At 36.5% G+C, this 22,783-nt stretch overlaps 1 protein-coding gene across 1 annotated transcript in view; it reads left to right on the top strand.

The window, feature by feature from the left end:
* ARMC9 (armadillo repeat containing 9) overlaps nucleotides 1-22,783 on the top strand; it is a gene marked incomplete in the record, with an annotated part of 103,626 nt that overhangs the window by 2,239 nt on the left and 78,604 nt on the right. The window contains 4 exon segments of the mRNA XM_078785976.1: nucleotides 4,120-4,209; nucleotides 4,681-4,756; nucleotides 4,917-5,033; nucleotides 6,318-6,479. Of these exon segments, the coding sequence (XP_078642102.1) occupies nucleotides 4,706-4,756; nucleotides 4,917-5,033; nucleotides 6,318-6,479 (330 nt within the window).

Here is a 22,783-nt window from a genome sequence, read left to right as displayed (position 1 = left end):
GTTTGGTGACGATCCTGAAAAGAGATCTTGGAACAAACCTCTGAAAAAGTTAAACAGTTTGGTCCATGAACCGTGATCCCTTACCGAAGAGGAGGTGGATACTTTGGGTCCTGGGAGGACTCCGTTCCATCTCCTGATACCCGCGAATGGAGATAACAACCAAAGACACACACACACACATACACATACACACACACACTCTCTTCAGATAAAGAGATCTGGGTTGGAAGGTTCGCAAATTAAGTCAGACCCACAACAACAACACACAACATGCATTTTAAAGGCCATTTTCCCTGCTAGAGCGGGGGTTAGCCTTGCGGTCCCCATGACAATCTTCTCCATTTTGCCCTATTTTCTGCATCTCTCCTTGTTAACCCCCTTGCCCGCATTTCTTCTTCCACCATCTTTAGCCAAGACTTTCTCGGTCTTCCCCGTCTTCTACTTCCTTCTACATTCATTTCCATCACTCTTCTCAACCAGTCACTTTCATCCTTCCTCAACACATGACCAAACCATCTCAACCTGTTCCTCTTCACAGCATCAATCACAGGCTCTATTCCCATCATCTTTCGCAATTCATCATTTGTCTTCCTCTCTCTCAACGATACTCCGCACATCTGTCGAACCATTCGCATTTCCACCCTTTCCAACCTTCGTTGCTGCTCTACGTTCATTACCCATGTCTCGCTCCCATAAATCATAACACTTCTCACACATGCAGCATACACCTTTCCCTTCAGCTTCAACGACACTCCCCTCATCATCAGCACGCCACTCAATTCCCGAAACTTCTTCCATGCACATCTCACTCGAGCAACCGTTGCCGAGTCTGATCCACCTTCTCCATTCAGCATGTCTCCGAGGTAGCAAAATGTTTTCACACCTTCCAGCTTCACGCCGTCTCCAAGATCCAACTCAACGTTTCCTCCATCTGCAGCTCCCTCAGTGCACACCTTACATTTGAATGTAGCTGCCACACTGGTTAATGACCCTCTCAGACCACTACATTTTTGATGAACCCACTCAGCGCACATCGTACACTGAATGGAGTTCACTCCGACACCCTTCCTACACACAGCACAGGGCCACTTCCCAGTTCTTTCCACCTCACCACATGCTTTACCACTTGCCATCACCTTCGTCTTTCCGATATTCACCTTCAGACCTTTTGTCTCCATACATTCCTTCCACGTGTTCATCTTTTCCTTCAGTCCATCCATACTTTCCACAATCAACACCAGATCATCTGCATACAACAACTCCCACGGTAAACCCTCCTTTACGTTCTGAGCCAGCACCTCCATCACAGCTACAAATAGTAGTGGACTTAGTATCGACCCCTGATGCACTCCCACCTTCACCTCAAACTCACCACTGTTCCCGTCCTTCGTCCTGACAGCCGTGCACGCTCTTTTGTACATTGCCATCACTACTCTGATCAACCATTCCTCCACTCCTAACTTCCTCAATGCCCATGTCAATACTTTGCGTGGAACCCGATCGAATGCTTTCTCCAGATCAACAAACCCAAGAAACAACTTCTTCCTCTTCTCCATGTACTTCTCCTGCAACTGCCTCACAATGAAAAGCGCGTCTGTCGTTCCTCTTCCTGTTATGAATCCAAACTGCATTTCGTTGATCTTCACTTTCTTCCTTATCCTCCTCTCCAACACCCTTTCCAATACCTTCATTCCATGCTCCAATAACTTTATCGCTCGGTACGAGCCACACTCCAGAGGGTCACCTTTCCCCTTGTATAGAGGGACGAGGGTACTCAGTTCCCAATCCACTGGAATGCGGCCTTCTTTCACCACAAGATTGCAGATCTCTGTCATTCTCTTCACACCCCAACTTCCTGCTGCCTTCAACATATCTCCCACAACTCCCGCCGGCCCTCCCGCTTTTCTACCCTTCATTGCTTTTATCGCTTCCTCAACTTCCTTCTCAGTTATCTTCTCTGCCGGTCCTAAAACTGGGTTACTCTCTATGTTGCCATCCCATTCATTCTCTGTATTCAACAGCATTTCCATATATCTTTTCCATCTTCCTTTAATTCCATCTGGGTCGACAACGATTTGTCCCACTTCATCCTTCAAGCAACTCACCCCCATCACATCACACCTCTCTTTCGCTATCTGCTTTGCAATCCTGAATACTGCTTTCTGACCCTCTTCCGAATCCAAGCGTTCTCAGAACATTTTCCTACATGCCTCCTGCGCCTTTGCTACCTCTTTCTTTGCAGCCTTCCTGGCTGCCTTATAACTTTCATGCTCTGCTGTTTCTGCTCCCGTACCCTTCGCCTTCTGCCACTCCTTGAACTTCTTCCTCTTCTCGTCAATCCTCTTTCCAACTTCATCATCCCACCACCATGTTTCCGAGTGCCTCGGTGGTCCTTTTGTCCATCCACATACCTCACCAACGGCTCCCAACAGACTAGCTTTCATTGACATCCAACCACTTTCAAGCTCAACCACATCATCCTCGACCCGACTCAGCCTCTCTTTTAATGCCTCCCTTACTGTCACCTCTTTCAACCTCCACACCTTCATTCTCGGTTGGTACTTCACCCGCCGAGCTCTCCTCGCACCTTTCACCCTTACGTCGCAGACAACCAAGTGGTGCTGTGAAACAGCCTCCTCCCCCGGGATCACCTTTGTGTCCCGGAGGTGCCCCCTATCTCACCTACGCACCATCAGGTAGTCAACGGTTGCCGTCGACCCACCTGTCGTGTATGTAACAAGCTTATTATCCTCTTTCTGGAACTGAGTATTACAAATCAACAAATCAGCTCCATCAGCAAACTCCAAAATCCTTTCACCTTCTCCATTTCTCACACCATATCCGTAACCCCCATGAACTCCGTCAAAACCATCCATACTCCTTCCCACATGTCCATTTAGTTCTCCTCCTACCACAACAACTTCCTCATCTTTCACGTTTTCCATCAGCTTCTCTATCGCACACCAGAACTTGTCCTTCTCTTCATCGCTCCGACCAACCTGCAGAGCATATCCCGAGATGACGTTCACCAAGAGCTTTCCAATCATCATTTTCACCATCATCAACCTATCACTCACTCTAGTCACACTCACCACACTGTCTACAAACTCCTCAGAAAACAGGACACCAACACCATTCACGCACTCCGGGCACCCTTGCCACACAAACTTGTATTTCTGTCCCTGCCTACCCTTCAATGTTCTCATACCACTTCCCTTCCATCCCGTCTCTTGCACACAACATATGTCCACTCTTCTTCTGACGAATACTTCCACCACTTCTCCTGATCTCCCGGTCATTGTCCCTACATTCCATGTCCCAAGCCTCAGAAACCGATCTCCACTTCGGGCTGTACCCTGCCCACATGTAGTTGTAATTGTCATGGTTCTCTTTTTGAGACAATGTTTTTATGGCCGGATGCCCTTCCTGACGCCAACCCTCTTAGTCGCCTCTTACGACACGCAGGGATACCGCGTACCTATTCTTATCCAGGGTACACACTGGGACCAGGACACAGTACACACTACACCAGGACACAGTACACACTACACACTATCCAGGGTACACAGTACACACTGACTATCCAGTCAGACCCACAGATTTACATTAACCCTGTAATAGTTCTGTTTAACCACTTTCAACTTTGGTCACAGTTGAGGAGTTAACTATATGGCCACTCTGCCATATAGCCCAGATCGGTAGAGTGGTGCAGTGATGGTTGTCCTTCTGGAAGTTTCTCCCGTCTCCACACAGGATCTCTGGAGCTCAGCCAGAGTGACCATCGGGTTCTTGGTCACCTCTCTTACCAAGGCTCTTCTCCCCCGATTGCTCAGTTTGGCCGGGCGGCCAGCTCTAGGAAGAGGCCTGGTTGTTCCAAACTTCTTCCATTTAGGAATTAAGGAGGCCATTGTGCTCTTGGGAATCTTCAATGCAGCAGAATTTTTTTTGTTGGCTTCCCCAGATCTGTGCCTCGACACAATCCTGTCTCTGAGCTCTGCAGGCAGTTCCTTCGACCTCATGGCTTGGTTTTTGCTCTGATATGCATTGTCAGCGGTGAGACCTTATATAGACAGGTGTGTGCCTTTCCAAATCATGTCCAATCAATTGAATTTACCACAGGTTGACTCCAATCAAGGTGTAGAAACATCTCAAAGATGATCAAGAGAAATGGGAGGCACCTGAGCTAAATTTCAAGTGTCATAGCAAAAGGTATGAATACGTATGTCGATGTGATATTTCAGTTTTTTCTTTTTAATAAATTTGCAAAACTTTCTAAAATCCTGTTTTCTCTTTGTCATTATGGGGTATTGAGTGTAGATTGATGAGGGAAAAAATGAATTTAAACGATTTCAGCATAAGGCTGCAACATAACAAAATGTGAAAAAAGCGAAGGGGTCTGAATACTTTCTGAATGCACTGTAGTTGCCTCTAAAGGGATCACAATTCCAACGATGGAACAACATTTAGTTAATGAATCCACACGTGTTTTTCATTTTGTTATGGTGGTAATCCATATTTTAAAACTTGTTTTGCTGAGCATTGTTGTTGTTGTTTTTGCCTAACATACCCACATATTCATTATCTACCAACAAGTTCAACGCTGTAATCTTGTACAGCAGTAATTTTAAAAATCATATATATGGCCGAAGCCTTCATGTTTAATGTGTGTGCTCGTTGCAGTTTCTTTAGCCTTCTTTGACTGATCATGGCTGACTGCATGACCTATGAAGCAGAGCTCAATGAGATTGTGGGAGAGGTGTGCAAACCTGCACTTTTCATGCATGTTCACTGACACTATTCCAGATCTCATACCTGGCTGAAAAAGCTTGGCTTCAACTTCCACAGTGTTTTTGGAAATGTGTTTTTTTTGTTGTTGTTGTTGTTGTTGTTGGTTTCCTTTCCTACTGAATGTGCAGTATCTGCATGTAAATGGGTATGAGGCAACCCTGTGCTCCCTCCAAGCTGAGAATGAGGAGAAAGGTCAGCCTCCCCTGGAGGTAGTGCATCACTCTGGCTTGTTCTTCAATGGAAAGGTGTGTGTCCTATAGATAATGTCGACATAAATTTAAAGGAACATTGCTGAAAAAAGAATGTTGTGGTCCCAGGACTTTGAATAAGGATAATGTTGGAGTTAATTAATGAGCCAAGCTATGACATCACAGGAAAAAGATAACAAAGCAAAATGCACTTATCATCACATTGTGCTGAGGCTACTGTAATCCACGAGTAGCAGCATCAGTTTTGGCTTGGATGGAGAAGTTGCAGGAGTACGATTTAATGTGTCCCGTAGAGCGGGGAAGGCTCATGGGAATGCTGATGCACTCTCTCGACACCCATTGCATGGGACAAAATTGTAAATTCTGCATGGGACACGAGGACAGGGACCAATTGGCGAACACTTCCCATAAGATTCTAGTCCGTGCAGCCCGGGTGGTGCGGCCAACCTTCCCACTATTGGCGGACACTTCCCATAAGATTCTGGTCCGCGCAGCCCAGGTGGTGCGGCCAATTTTACCACCAACGGTGGGGGACACATTCTGCACGTTGCAATGGAGCACACCTCAGCTGAAAGATTCCATGCTAGGACCAGTGTGTTATTGGGTAAGGGAAGGCAAGAGACCTAACAGGGAGGAATTGGCCCCTCTTATGGTGCAAACAAAGGCACACTGGGGTCATTGGAAGGCTTTGGAATTGAAAGATATCTTGTGTATCAAATGGATAGACATTCCCTCTGAGAAAACTTATTGGTTGATTATAGTCGTGACTGATTTTAAACCACAATTTTACAACAGGTGCATGGTACCGCCCCGGTGGACCATTGCGCAGGACAACGACAACATTGTGAGTCCGCCGGAGATTTTATTGGGTTAATATGCGGCATGACATACAGGACTGGTGTCGATCATGTGATACCTCTACTGTACTGCCAAAAAGTGACCGGCACGGAGAATGAGGGCCACATTAAAACCCTACCAGGTGGGGCTCCCCTTTAGTGAGTGGCTATGGACATATTAGGGCCACTACCCGGCACCCACCAAGGTAAAAATATATCCTCGTGTTTATGGACTATTTCACGAAATAACCAGAGGCCTTTGTGCTCCTGAACCAGGAGGCCAGGGTTGTAGCACAGGCCTTCATCGTGTGCGTATGGGATAAGGGGGAAGTGTTATTGCCTCGTAACTATGTGCTTGTGTGTTGCTTTGTAAATACGTGCCAGATTTGATTGCATCTACAGTATAAAACCCATTCGTGCCCTGACGTTTCCTGCTATAAGAATGCCATTGCTCCAAGATTCATTTTGTGCTTTTTGTTTACAGAAAGATCTGCTGTTGGCCTACTCTAGTGGTGATTGGGCAACTTTCTTTAGTATCTGGAACACCTTGATTTCCAATCTCATTGACTCTGATACTGCAGTACAACAGCTGGAATTCTACCTGCAGATTCACTTTGCCATCTTACCTCTCCGGACAGCCACAGAGGTAAGAAAGGTGATGTCTGCCCAGTACTATCTTAGTTCATAGTTTAACAAAGGTAATTTTTCTTTTCATGGATCTTGATTCCGTGCTGGTACAATTCATGTACATATTTGTTATTCCCATGACCCACCGAGCAGCCTAATGCTTCAGACTGAGTTAAGACCTGTCGATAATTGCTTCTTCATGGCTTTGGAAACATTCACAATTTGTTGTCAGAATAACCCTCTGAAAGCATCATGAGGTTTCTACTGCTGAGAATTTCCCTGGGACGGCTTGTTACTCAACTGCAAGGTGTTGCCAAAGCATTCATCAAGCAGGAAAGAAATTTCAAATTTGACCAGAGTTGTTGCTGGCAGTTCTTCACAGACAAATATATTAGGAAGGTGGTTGGCGATGGCAGTCCTGAGGTGGCTGACAAGACCAATTATTAAGAGCCAGGCCCTGCTGCAATGGCTGCACCTATACTTCTGATTGTTGATGGGTTGGAGTCGGTTGGTCTATAAAGGGTAAAATGGGTGAAATTATCTATAAAACTGGGAATTCAACAACCTTCCTGGCAGTACAATCTTAGAGATGTAGAGAGCCTTCTCTGGCTGGAAGAGCATGGGGCACTTATCCAACCAAGATATTCTAGTTTTGTATTTTTAACTAATTTTCTGAAATTTGGAGAATTTGTTTTTCACTTGGAGGTTGTGGGTTGCGATGTGTAAATAAAGGTGGAAAAAGTCTGATTTAATGCAATTTCATTGCATGCTATAAGGAAACAAAAGGTGAAAATTTTGAAAGGCACTGTAGACCAGTCCGGCCGGGGTGACATTCTCCTTATTAGTCCCCTACCGGTGTACACCGGAGGGGACTATAGATTTGCACGCCGTCCCTCCCTCCGTCAGTCTGTCCGTCTGTCAGTCCGTCAGTCCGTCACGCAAAGAACAGTTTTCCGGACTGTTTTTCTAAACGCTTAATGCTAATGATTTCAAACTTGGCACATGGTTTCCTCATGATAAGTTACAGATCGAGTTCGAACTTCACGACGTTTCTATCATTTTGACAAAGTTATGGCACTTTGAACTTTGGGAATTCTGATAATTCTGATGATCCTTAACTCAATGCCATTTTAAGTTTTAATTTCCTTTAAAAACCATTTTCTCTGTAATAATAGGACCGATTGAGATCAAATTTTCACCGTATGGGGGAATCAAACAACAACACAACAACATGCATTTTAAAATGCGACCCAGTACTATCTTCTACTATCTATCTATATCGACCTATCTATACTATCTATATCGACCCAGTACTATCTGCGACCCAGTCTAGGCTCTCTGCTCACCTTCACTCTTTCATTCCCCTTTTCTCCCGCCTCTGGAACAAACTCCCCCACTCCCTTCAATCCCACTCCTCCCTCCAGGTCTTTAAAACAGCTGTTCACCACCATCTCTTATCTTCCCCCATCCAAAACCTTGATCTTTTCTACCCCCGCTAATTCACCCCAGATCCACCTTGTTTGAAATTCCAACTTCTTTCCTGGAAGTCCTGGCAGTAGGTGATAAATGTTGCTTCTGGGACACCTCCGTTTAACATGGGAAATCCCTATCTTATGTCATTTACCCCCCTGTCTTTAAAAAAAATCATAAACACCTCTATTTCTCCCTCTATGAACCTATAATCCTTCTCACCTTATGAACCTATGATCCTTCTCGCCTTATGAACCTATGATTTTCTTCCTTTATGAACCTATAATCCTTCTAGCCTTATGAACCTATGATCATTCTCACTTCCATGTAATTTTTACCCTATTCCCCCCACTAGCCCCTTAATGTAGTTCCTTAGACCACTCTACTAATGAGCCTATAAATATATTATCTCTTTCTAACTTTTTAAAGAGTTCCATTCTCCTATAGAACTCATCCCCATCAAGTATATTTATAAAGTATACAGGTTCCTTAACCTTTTGTTGTGAAAGTATAAAGTGGTATGTTTCACGGAGGGTTCTTGTTTGACCTCCTCCTCTCCCACATACCATTTTAAAATTATAATATTTATTATCCGATTGATAACCATTAAAGTTCTCACTCCACTCTAATATATTTTTCTTCCCGCCCTCCATTACCCCACTTAACAAATGAATACGTTTATCCGTCTTGAGAACCTTCTGACCAGTGATTCTCTCAACCTCTTGAATCTGATATTTTTCACATTCGTTATGTTTTCCATTTATATACCAAGGTTGATTACACCTCCACTCTTTAGTCTGGTTGATACTTGGTTCTATCATTTATATAATAGTAAAAAAGGTGGCGGTAGCCCGTTAAAATCCCTAACCCCCTTTTTAACTTATCACTTATATATACCTTATCACTTATATATCTTATCACATATATCTTATCACATATATCTTATCACTTATATATCTTATCACTTATATATCTTATCACTTATATATCTTATCATTTATATACTTATATAACCATAAGGGAGACTATCAATTCCATTTTCTAAAATAAACCTCTTATCATCAAAAGCCCCCAATGCTTTCTTATGTGTGGGCGGGGTCTGTGTGGGTGTGGTCTGTGTGGGTGTGGTCTGTGTGGGTGGGGTCTGTGTGGGCGGGGTTTGTGGGTGGGGTCTGTGTGGGTGTGGCTTATGATTTTTATTTATTTATTTAATTTTTTTTATTACTACTAATTAAATTAGCTAATCTGGGTGGATGAAAGTATGGATGGTTGTTGTTTAATGAATTATCAGTTTTGTTTTTTGTAATTCTTGTGAGTAAAATGAACCCAAGATTTCTTCCCAATTCATATCGTATAATTTGTAAGTCCAAGGCATAGTATCCATTACATCAACGATTTTGAATAATTCATTAGTCCATCTCTTTGTATAACCTTTCTCAAAATGACTTTTCCATCTGTATATTCTTACAATATCACCAACTTTGAACTTGGGCTTTCTCAAATTAATCTCCTTTTCATATTCTAATTTTGTAAATGTTTCTGATGGTTTTGATTTTGTTGATGAATGAACTGTATTATTGTAATTATCTACAATATCCTGAATAAAATACACCCATTTTTGGGAACCGAGTTGTGTGAATTTTTTATATAATTTCTCTTTTAAAGTACGATTAAAACGCTCAATAACAACTGCTTTTCCTTCATTAAAGGTGCTGTATAATTTAATACCCTCCCCCTTAAGAAATTTCATAAATATTTTGTTATAGAACTCTGTTCCCTCATCGGTCCACAGTTTCTTTGGTTTTCTTTTACTTTTATTAAATATCTGTTGGAAGGCTAACTTCAGAGTATAACCTCTCTTGTTTTTCAAAGGAACAACCCAAGCAAATCTACTCCTCAAATCAATAATGGTTAAAGCATACTTGTATCCCTTATCATTTTTTAGTTCGATTAAATCAGCGGACCATATGTGGTCGGTGTATTTAGAATAAACTTTCCTTCTTTTAAACTTTGTGATTATAGGTTTATGTAATTCATCAGCCAAAAGCTCCTCAGTCTTGATGACATCATGAGAGCCTAATAGTTTTTTGAGAGTGAATAACCAAGGCCAAGTTTCAATTTAGCATTTATCAAATTTCTCACAATAAACCTATCAACTTTCTCTCTCAACGTTGGATTTTGTATCAAAGACAAATTATACAACATTTCTCTGTCAGCTTTATGTTTTTCAGTCAATGTAGTGGTTTTCCCATAAGCAATATCATGCTTCATACACACTTCATCAACCCTATTTGTAGGTTTAGACCAAGGTTTAGGATTGTCAGCCTCATCTAATCTTTTATCCAAGTTTGTTCCTGGGCCACAGAAAGAATACCCTGGAAGGTGTAATTCCCCTGGAATTCCAGTTGTTGTAAATTTGCTACCTGACAAAAACTTTTGTATGTCTCCTCCACTTTTAGGAGAGATGAATTGACACTTTTTAGAGCCACACACTTGACATATTCCTTTTTGATAAACTCTATTATTTTTAGCTTTAACATAAGAGATATTTTTAGATTTAGTTTTCTTTTTACATTTGAGACAATAACTCATATTTATTTATGAGAAAAAGTTCTACATAGTGCCAAAACCTTTTTGGTTTTCAACATATACATTTCTATCTTGATTTTTAAAACATAAAGAATCCTTAGAAATGACTTCACTCTCTCCTCCATTTATTTACAAATAAAACTAACTAAAGTCAATAACACCAACATCATCAACTATATGTTGTATATCTGCGCTCTGAATTCATTATAGCAAATTTAAAAACCAATAAGTTCGGAAGAGTCATTAATTCTTTATTTTCCTCTTCAGTGCGTTGAGATTTATTTATTTGTCGTAATACCTTCAATCTTTCATTAATCTCAGGAATGGTCATATTTTTATATTTTTCCCCCCTCTCTCTTTCCTCCCTCTCCTCCTCCTCCTTTTTCTCCCTTTCCTCCCTCTCCTCCTTCTCCTTTTTCTCCCTTTCATCCTTCTCCTCCTTCTCCTTTTTCTCCCTTTCATCCTTCTCCTCCTTCTCCTTTTCCTCCCTCTCCTCCTTCTCCCTTTCCCCCTTCTCCTCCTTCTCTCTTTCCTCCTTCTCTTCTTCAACTCCTTCCTCCTTCTCTTCTTCAACTCCTTCCTCATCCCTTGCTACCCTTGAGTTTGAACCCCAAAGAATATTATACATATACTCATCTGGATTTTGAGATATTCTTGTATCTATAATTATTTTTCTCATAATAGGATACCAATAAGATTTGTTGACGATTTCTAAAAGAGTTTTATATTTCATAACTTTGAGAAGTTCATTTTTATTTAATATTTTAAACAAGTCTCTATTTGTGGGTTTAACAATATCAGTATAAGGCCAGTTTTTAATGACAAAATTCCCATGTATATGCTCCAAATCATAAGGTATGTAATACCGAGCACCCTTTTCTTGTAGGTATCCTTGAATACAAAAATTATAATTCTCTTGTAGTCTTCTTCCTGCCATTTATGTATCAGAAATATATGTGAGATTAATATTATGACAGGTAATACCACCCCATCTTCCCACTACCAAATCGGTTTGTATTCCTCGGCTTTCTATCCTTATCTCATTACCTTCCTTCTTTGTCATGCGAACCATCGCTATACTATCATATATTTTTCTTTTCTTAAAATCACGTATTTGTTGTTTGCTAATTGTACTTCCACATAAATCCTTATCTTCACCAAGTGGATAATATTCTTCTTTACGAGACTGATTTAAATAATGTAGGTCTTCTATGTTTATTGAAAAAGACCAATTATACCCTAAATCAGGCATATCATACCCCCATTTATTAATTCGCATATTAACTAAATGTCCTTCTTTATAAAATTCAATTGTAAGCAGGTAGTTAAATTCAATGAGGAAAGGTGTATGGTCAGTATAACCAGGTGTTGTGGTTGTAAATTTTACTTGTTTAACAAAACGTGCTGTTTTCTTTAAAAATATATATTGTGATAAATCACTTAATCTAATTAAGTCATTCGCATCTGTAGGGTTTGGATAATTGATTAATTTATAAGTATTCTTCATATTGATATTTTTACTTACACTATATTTTTGTCGTTCAGCCTGTGCCTTTGTATAATAATTTGATAAATCAATATCCTGAGAGGATTTTCCAAAGATAGAACCATCTTTTCCAACATAAGTCATTTATATTAGATTAAAAATGATATCATAAAAATTTTCATTATTGTTGAGTTGAAATAATACATATAAACATAATTGACCACAACATTTAGAATTAATTTCTTGAACTTGAAATGTTTGATAAACACCATTCTGTAAGAATTGTATTACTTCAACAGGTGGTGGCATACCATAACTATCAAAATAATATTTATCCTGACTATTATGAATACAAACCCAATGAGAACCATTCTGTGTGTCTAAATTCATAATAATATTCATTGTATTCTTGGACAACTTTTTAAATTCATCTCTCATACAAATAACCACATTATCAATTTTTAGTGTTTTACAATACTTAGCTAGTTCTATATTTGACGTTGTATTCTTTCCAAATTGTTTAAACCATTTATCCATTTATTTATGAGAAAGATACAATCCATTACCCCGTTTAGTTAGTTTAACACCCGCTTGAGCGATAGAGGAAAGCATATCTCCAACTAACAATCTAGCTTTATCAGGTAGACTTTCAAGTTTTTGAGCAAAATCTACAATTACACCACTTCCACTAATTTGTTTCTCCAACTCCTTGTTATGTCTTTCCAATTCTTTTTGAGCTTTTAGTTGTGCCTTCCTTTCGTTAGCAGTTTTTATCGCTGCTGAAATACCACCAGTCAATGCTCCCGCCGCACTTAAACCAGCAAATAAAGGAATTAGAAATGGGAGAAATCCTCCTCTTGACTCGTCTATTGAATATTTCTTTAACATAGGTTTTGTCATTTTAATTTTAAGTGATCCAGCATCATTTAGTGTTTTCACCTGCTCTCTTGTGAGTAAAACATCAATTCTTACTGCTCCTTTTCTTTGAAATGTATTAACATTAATAATACAAGGCTTTTGATTTTGAATACAAGATGTTAATTTATCAAGATTGATTTGATTAACATATACCCCTACCATTTATTTATGAGAAAAAACCTATGTGATATTAATCATAACACCATTATCTGTATTAATCTGTAATTCTGTTTCCTCCAAAAGCAAACAATAAGCATCAACTTCTTCATTCTCTCCTCTTTCAATGTATAGAGAAGTATCCACTCTATTAGACTTTATAGTTTCCTTTTGAGAACTCAGGTCAATTGTGTAGATTGTATAAAGTTTTTGAAACGCAACCATATCCAAAATAGGTTCATTATTACCGTTGCTTTCACACACCTTTTGGTAAGACTTGTAGGCTTCCGCATAATCATTTTTTTCCCAATCAATTTCCAATCTATCTCGCGGATAAAATGTCCCATCAAGAGAAACCCGAAGTTGTTTCACCTTAGCATTATCACTCAGGGCATTATTCTTATTAGTACCCTCCTCTCCATCTGGTTTCTTAAAAATGAGCCAGAGGTATCGTGGCTTTCCTTCAAGAACACCCAAATTCCAGGTGTAGGTAGTGTGTTCCAGTTTAACGTGTTGACATCTTCTTTTAAGGTATGATACATTTAGCGGTTTCTTTGAGTTAAGTCTTCTATTTAACATCTCTTCCGTTTTAAGATTAGGAGTATATTCACTGATATACCAACACAAATCATTAATAACAAATTTATTATTTTCTCCAAAAGCATTTTCAACCCCAAAAAGCAACCTATTTACATTATCATTCCTTTGTAGTTGAAATCTAATTTTAAGCCCATACAAAACTTTATCATAATCACAAAATCCAAATATACCTTTCAGAGGTACTGCTACCGTAAAACTATTCTCTGCTTTTGCGTCATCATTATACATTGACTTCCTTTGACTATAACCAGGGTCTGCGTTTGTTCCTGTTGACATATCAGGAATAAAACCTTCAACAGCTCCCTTACCCATTCTATCACTAAACGAATATAGTGTAAATTTCATCATTTCAGATGTAGCAGAGACATAATCAACCGCTTCAACCTCTTGTGTTCCAATATACAGGCGGACACTGTCAAACATTTTCCAGAAGAAATCATTTACGAGTGTAGCATTAGTATTATTCGCAGCCTTAGTGAATTTAAATTTACACAGCAAGAAACTATCAGCTATATTCAAGTAAGTTTGTTGATTATTTATTTCAAAACTTTTTGTTCCGTTTGAATTCCAGTCTGTTCCTGTTATAGCATTTACCTTAAAATAGTCTTCCTTTTTAGTGGAGTTTGAAATGATAATCGTATCATCCAAATCATAGATACTATCAATCGCTTCCATACTTGTATTTATATAGCATTAAAATCGTTGAAACCCTGACCCAAGTATTTTAATGATTTTTTGTCGTTCTTGTGAAGATAGTTGAGTTTTACCTTTTTTAATTTCTTTGATTGCTTGTAATTTATGAGACTCCTTTTGAGCATCTTTTATACTCTTTATAGCACCCGCAACTGAGCCCACGGCTGAAGCAGTTGAACCAATTAGGTCTTTATGTTTAAGGATGGTTGAACCAATACCCATTAGAGTATCAATTATCCCATCTCCTTTATTTCGAAATTGATGACCCACACCCCGTTGTCTCTTTGGTTTATAGTATCCTCTACCCACATACCTTGTATAGTATGGTGAAAGGTACATGCCCTCCCCTGTAATTATTTTATATTTTCCCAACTCGTGTTTTCTCACAATAACCATTATTTATTTATTGAAAAACTTCACGTAGGTGAATTCTGATGGATATAATTTCATCATTAAAGGATATCATACGATTATCTTGGTCGGTTATCCTAAAATTTACTCTGTATATGGTTTTTCCTGACACAGGTAAATAGACAAGATTTTTTGGTTCCATATTAAATTTATAACCAATCGGGGTTGAGTATGCACTGAATGAAAATATTGTATTTGTTCTTATTCCATCGTTATAAGCACCATCAATCAAATCACAATGAATTAATACTGAATTTATACCGGAGGATATTTGAATGACATTATCACTGTAAAACGTTCCGTTAGTTTCAATCTTTTTAGAAGAGAACCCCAATAGCTCTCTGAACGAATTTTCAATCGTGAAATCAACTTTATAATTATTTTTAAGTTTAATAGTTGATTTTGAAGTGTGTTTTTGAATATCTATTACAATATTTTTTGGTTCATCACCTTTTTCTTTCATAAGGCGAGAGACTTCTGAAGATATTTGAGAAATCTCGTAAGCACCGGGTGAAACGGTTATAGTTTTATATCCACTTCCTGGATTATAACTAAACTTGTTGTTTTTCTCTGTGATATTAAAAAGGGTATTGTAAGTCTCCATTGACAACAAAGAAGCCTCATATTCTTTTTTGGGGTCAAGTTGTAGTGGGTAAGGGAATGAAGCTGTGTAATCACTCGTTGTGAAATTAAAACTAAGAATTGTGCTTCTCATCTTATTTAATATCTAATAAAATATCTTTGTATTGACATTTATTAATTATTTTCATATTCATCAACTGATCTAAAATGGCGGATGCTTCATTAAAACAATTGTTGTTTCCAGCCTTCTTACTACCTAACAACAATAATAACCTATTAACTAATTGTGATGGGTCATTTGGAAGAAAACTAACACCCGAACCAAGCTTACTTAAAGCATCAATAATATGTTTCTCCTTCTCATTCTTCTTACTTTTACCAGCAACAGAAACTCCATAATCAAGTGCGTTTAGCAACTCAATATACTCTCTATCTTCCTCTCTTTCCATATCAAGCGGTTCATCAAAATAAGGTGAATTAGAATGTCCATCTTTTGTTAGAAGAAACATTAATCTTGGGGTTAATTCAACATTTGGTTGGTCAGAACTTAAGAACACCAATTTATCATTAAATATCAATAACTTTTCTTTCACAAGATGGAACTGTGCTGGTTCTTCTGTTGGAATGAGACCTGCTCTGGTTTTTGAACCCTTCAAATATTCATTGTTTTGAAGAGCTTCTACAATATAATTGGAAAGTTTATTTACCTTCTCAAGATGTCGAAATAATCCTTCATCATCATATTCTAATTCTCCAAGTTCTTGCTCTGTCATTTGACTAAAATCTTTGAGCATTTGAAATTTTTTTGGAGTAAATTCTACCATGGGAACTGTAGGTGAAATCGTTTGTTGAGTTTTTAAAAGTGGTTTAAAAAATTTCTCTTGTTTTCTTTCAAAGGCTTCTTCACCAGTTAGTTTCTGTCTCCTTTTCTTCTTTATGTCTTCCTGTTGCTTTACAACTTTTGAAACCAACTCTTGATGTTCTTTAAACTTTCTTACTCTTTCTTCGGTATTCATTTTCTGTATTTATTTATTGAAAAATATCATTTAGTATCTCATCTTGTTTCACAACAATATATTTATATTTTCCAATCGTGTGTTTCATATTATTTTCAAATTCCTTCTTACTACGTAATGTAGAACAATTATCTCTCCAAAAATTATTTGTATCTATTGAATTTAACTTAAATAAAATAAAAGTATTAGCATTGTTTCTTATTGAGCGCCGAGGGAGTTGAAAATATGACTGACTAAGATAAATACAATTACAAGAAGAATGTCTCCCTCTTGTATAGTAGCTATCCATTACTGTTTGGTTTCTCTCATTAACACAATCATCAAAGATAACGAGGTTCTTTTTTGATTTATCTAAATCTTGAGGTGAAGGTATATCATCCGTATTATCACTGAGAATACAAGTTATGGGTTTTGGTTTTGATTTTGATTTCTGTGTATCACAAAATAATTGTATTATATCATCAATATTATAATCATTTAGTTTGTTTTGATGTTTAAATAAACCGATAATGTCTTCCTTTTTAAGACCCGCATTAAAACCCTGTGAGAGTAGTTGATACTCAGGTTGAAAACTTGACTTTGTAAAAATTATTAAATTATCATAATCTAAAAAATTAGGACTAAGGAGCATCTTTAAAAGTAAACAGGTTTTTCCACATCCGCTTGAACCGACTATTAGACATCTCAATGAATTTGGAAGATTTTTATGGTTATTAAATTTTATCTTATTTTCCCAAACAGGTAAAAAATCATTCATTTATATATTTGGAAAACAAGTCATCTAACTTTTTTTGAGTTTTTTGAGAAACTCTATATTTTATCCTGAGTTCAGGTTTAATTTCAAAATAATCCATTATTTTGTTTATATAGTATCTTGTATTAACATTTCCATTAAAATTATTTTGAATAATAAATATCATTAAACCCTTATACATTTCCTCAATACAAATAGTCTCTTCCCTTGTAAGAAATGGTGTATTATCACCATAATACTTAACATTCATCTCTCTTATTAATCTTGTAAAGTAATTCATTTTTGGTTCTAATTTAAAAGAGTTATATATTTTTCTATATTTTTTATTATCATTAATTAGAAGATAATCACAGAAAATACATTGTTTATATGCTTCTGATTCTGTATTAAGCCCCACTCTACCACAAGCCAGACAATTCTCTAATTTATCATATGGAGAGTCTGGAAATTCTAAATATCCTTCAGAATTTATCATATTTATAAAGTAAAATTATACTTAAAACAAAGTGTCTTTTTTAGAGGCTTTTTTAAAGATGAAACTGTGCTTAAAGTAAAACACCTTTGAGCTTTTCAACTCGTTTTATGTATATAACTTTACTTAAACTAAACGCAAATTTATTAGCTAATAAATACAATGTTTCAAAACACAAAAGACAAATTTCAATCAATCTCTACTTCGGTGGAAGATATAGAAAAATATGTCAAAGATGTTAAATTGAACAAAGATAAATATGGAAATTTTTGGATTAAACCCATAATGGAGAATAACATGTGTCCTTTTATTAAATTTATGGGACAAGCTATGTTAATTAATAACTCTATTAAAGTAAATTTGACAAAAGTTTCTCCACTACTACTAACAATTTACTCAAAGCTTGAAAAGGTCATTGATAAAGAAGCTTTGAAAATGAATGATAAGACCATCAACGATTCTAGAGGAAACATTTGTATATTCTTTAATAGACCCAAAGATGTGGGTGAAATTAATAATATGAATATTAGTGGTGAACTATCATTCCGTACTCTGATTATTAGAGATTATTTGAAAATAACATTTAATGTAAAAAATATTGTGGTTATTAGTTCTAATGAAAGAAAATATATAGATATTGATGGAAGTTTAATGGTATGTAAATGAGTGATATTAACAGTCAATACTCTGAGAGTTATTATACTGAGAGTCTAGGATCTGAAGATAGTTATGATACTAATAGTTTGTGTTCAAATGATAGTTATGAGAGTAGCTTTATTGATGACTCAGATAGTGAAATTGAAATTGATGAACTAGAGTATCTAAACTTTCTGGCTAATACATAGACGCTTTACTTTAAGTAAAGTTATATACATAAAACGTGTTGAAAAGCTCAAAGGTGTTTTACTTTAAGTAAAGTTATATACATAAAACGAGTTGAAAAGCTCAAAGGTGTTTTACTTTAAGTAAAGTTATATACATAAAACGAGTTGAAAAGCTCAAAGGTATTTTACTTTAAGTAAAGTTATATACATAAAACGAGTTGAAAAACTCAAAGGTGTTTTACTTTAAGTAAAGTTATATACATAAAACGAGTTGAAAAGCTCAAAGGTGTTTTACTTTAAGTAAAGTTATATACATAAAACGAGTTGAAAAGCTCAAAGGTGTTTTACTTTAAGTAAAGTTATATACATAAAACGAGTTGAAAAGCTCAAAGGTGTTTTACTTTAAGCACAGTTTCATCTTTTAAAAAGCCTCTAAAAAAGGCACTTTGTTTTAAGTATAATTTTACTATATAAATAAATATGATCAAAGCAACGTATTGCGATGTTTGTGAACAAGAATATAAACAATACAAAAGACACCTTAAAACTAACAAACACACATTTAATCTACTTCACCTACTATCTCCTATTCAGAAGGAAACAAAACACTGTTCTGCATGTAATAAAAATATCCTCAAGAAAGGCTTCGAAATACATCTTAAAACAATTCTACATTTATCAAATTTTATCACAACTAAAAACTCTGATGGCGCATTCAAAGAACATATTAAAATAAGAGTCTTTAACTTCAAACCTCCTGAACCAGAGTCTATAGTTGATGCTGTAGAAATAGTTAAACCTGCTGTTCAAACGTTGATTGAAAAAACACTAAAAGAAATGAAACCACTTAAATTTTATATGGGAGTAAAATTAGAAATGACAAAGGACGAAGGAGTTATAGATGCACCATACATGAGAACTGAGCCACACTTTATATCTTCATATCAAGATTTTAAAACATCAGGAGTCTATGATGAACTTATTAAACAAGAGCAAGATGTGGATAATTCAATCGTAGGAAGTGGATTCAATATAGGAAAAATTATTTACATAGACATTCATATTCTTAAATCAGATCCTCTAAAAGCTTCTTCCTACATTGATTTACCCAGTGTTATCAAAAATAGAAAAGCAGTTATCAATATCAAAAATAAAGACAATAAATGTTTTCTCTGGTCTATTCTAGCACACTTACATCCTCCACATTTTCATGATGAAAGAGTATCTCATTATAAAAAATATGAGAATACATTAAATACGAAAGATCTAAAGTTTCCGATGGCTTTAAATGATATTCCTAAATTTGAAAAGATAAATAATTTATCAGTTAATGTTTATGGTCTAACAGAAACAAACAGCATTCAGGTTTTAAAGCTTTCTGACAATTGTAAACAAACTCATATTAATCTTCTATATTTTAATTCAGAGGAAAATTCACATTATACATACATTAAAGATATTGCTAAATTAATAAAACCACAAGTATGTAAAAGAACAAATAAAATATATATTTGTTTGCGTTGTCTTAACTTCTTCCATACACAAGAAAGATTAGATAAACATTCAAATTATTGTGGTGAACATAAATCAACGGTAATCAATATGCCTAAAGAAGGCTCAAATATCACATTCAAAGATGAAAAGAAAAAGATCAAACATCCATTTGTTATATATGCTGATTTTGAAAGTATTCTAGAAAAAATAGATACTGCTTCTCCAGATCCAAAAGATTCATACACAAATAAATATCAAAAACATACTCCTTGCGGTTTTTGTTATTATATCAAATCATCCGTTGGTGATAAATATAACAAGTTAGAGGAGTATAGAGGCTCAAATACCCCAGAGGAGTTTGTGAAACGACTAGAAAAAGACTGTGTCCGATTAACCAAGATAATGAGAGAAACTAATAAACCAATGTCCTTGACAAGTGAACAGAAAAGGGAATTTAGAAAAAACAATGTTTGTCATATTTGTGAGGAAAAAATTGGTGAAGGTCTAAAGGTTAGAGATCATTGTCATCTCACTGGTAAATATAGAGGTCCGGCTCATCAAAGTTGTAATATTAATTATCAACTCCCCTCTTTCATTCCTGTCTTTCTTCATAACAATGCTCATTATGATACGCATCTATTTATTAATGAACTTTCAAAGACATCTGGACACATTTCAGCAATTCCTAACACAGATCAGAAATACATTTCATTCACAAAAACAATTCACACATCTCCTATTACTCATATCAGATTTCTTGATACATTTAAATTCATGGCAAGTCCATTGGCTAACTTGGTTCAAAATCTAAAAGAGTTTCCATGTCTTTCAGAGTATTTTTCAGATAAAGATTTTCTAACACAAAAGGGAATTTACCCCTATGACTATATGGACTCATTTGAGAGATTCAATGAAACACAACTTCCTTTAAAAGAAAATTTCGATAACAAATTAAACAACAGTCATATATCTGATAAAGATTATGTACACGCACAAAATGTTTGGGAAAAATATAACATCAAGAATCTTGGTGAGTATCACGATTTGTATCTCAAAACTGATGTGCTTTTATTGGCCGATGTATTTGAAGCCTTTAGATCTGTTTGTCGCACTGGATATGGATTGGATCCTGCTCACTACTACACAGCACCTGGATTGGCTTGGAGCGCGATGTTGAAAATGACAAAACAAGATTTGGATTTGATAACCGATGTCGATATGCTTTTGATGATTGAAAAGGCAAAAAGAGGTGGAATTTCACAAGTATGCTCGAGCAGCTACGCAAAAGCAAATAACAAATATCTTCCAAATTATGATTCAACGAAAGAGAGTTCTTACTTGATGTACTATGACGCAAACAACTTGTATGGTTGGGCAATGTCTCAAGCTCTTCCTTATGGGAAACTAAGATGGGTAAAGGAAAAAGACTACACAAAGGTTTTACAAGATGTATGTATCTCTACACAAAAACAATTGGATGATTCAAAGGTTGGTTATTATTTTGAGGTCGATTTAAAATATCCTGAAGAACTTCATATCAAACATAAAGATCTTCCATTTGCTTGTGAGAAAGAAAGTCCAAAGAAAGAATGGTTGAGTGATTATCAACGATCGTTTGATATAGGTGAATCAACAAAAAAATTACTTACTACATTATATAACAAGAAAAATTATGTACTACACCAAAGAAATTTGCGACAATATTTATCAAAAGGTCTAAGAGTAGAGAAGATCCACAGGGTTCTAAAGTTCAATCAAAGTCATTGGTTAAAGGGGTACATTGATTTTAATACACAAAGAAGAACAGAGTCAAAAACAGATTTTGAGAAAGACTTTTATAAATTGATGAATAATGCGGTCTTTGGTAAGACCATGGAGAATGTGAGGAAAAGACAAAATATCAGACTAGCAACATCTTGGGAACAAGCATCAAAATTAATTAATAGACCGAGTTTTACTAGAGCTGAGGTCTTTACTGAGAACTTTTGTGCGATCCATTTGGTTAAAGAGAGTATTGAAATGGACAAACCTATTTACATTGGAACATCAATTCTTGACTTGTCAAAGTCATTAATGTATGATTACTTTTATATTAATCTAAAATCAAAGTATAAGGATAATGTGTCATTGTTGTATATGGATACTGATAGTTTTATTTTGAAAATTAATACTGATGATGTTTATTCAGACATGAAAAAGGACATTAATATCTATGATACAAGTAATTACAGTCCAGAGAGTGAGTTGTTCTCTTCTAAAAATAAAAAGGTGATTGGAAAGTTCAAGGATGAATTGGGAGGAAATGTTATGAGTGAATTTGTGGGATTGAGGTCGAAGGCTTATGCTTATAAATACATTGTGAATAACGTTGAAAAGACTGATAAGAAGTTAAAAGGTGTAAAGAAAAATGTCATTAAAGAAACAATAAACTTTAAGGATTATTATAACTGTTTAACAACAAAGAAAGAAGAGTTTAGAAAGATTAATGGAATAAGAAGTTATAAACATCAATTATATTCAGAAGAGGTGAATAAGAAAGCATTGGGGGCTTTTGATGATAAGAGGTTTATTTTAGAAAATGGAATTGATAGTCTCCCTTATGGTTATATAAGTATATAAATGATAAGATATATAAGTGATAAGATATATAAGTGATAAGATATATAAGTGACTAGCAGAGGTACCCGGCTTTGCACGGGAGTGGGAGGAGGAGGGGAGGGGGAAGAGGAGGGGAGGGGGAACGGGGGAGGGTGGAGGGGGAGGAGCGGAGGAGAGGAGGAGGGAGAGGAGGGGAGGGAAGGGGGGGAGAGGAAGGAGAGGGGAATGGGGGGGTAGGGGGGGAGGGGGAAGGGGGGGAG

Source organism: Myxine glutinosa, chromosome 10 (genome assembly GCF_964187855.1).
Source record: "Myxine glutinosa chromosome 10, kmMyxGlut1.1, whole genome shotgun sequence".
Taxonomy (NCBI): Eukaryota; Metazoa; Chordata; class Myxini; order Myxiniformes; family Myxinidae; genus Myxine; species Myxine glutinosa.
The sequence above is the reverse complement of the archived record's forward strand: the minus strand, read 5'-3'. Positions and strand labels throughout refer to the sequence as shown.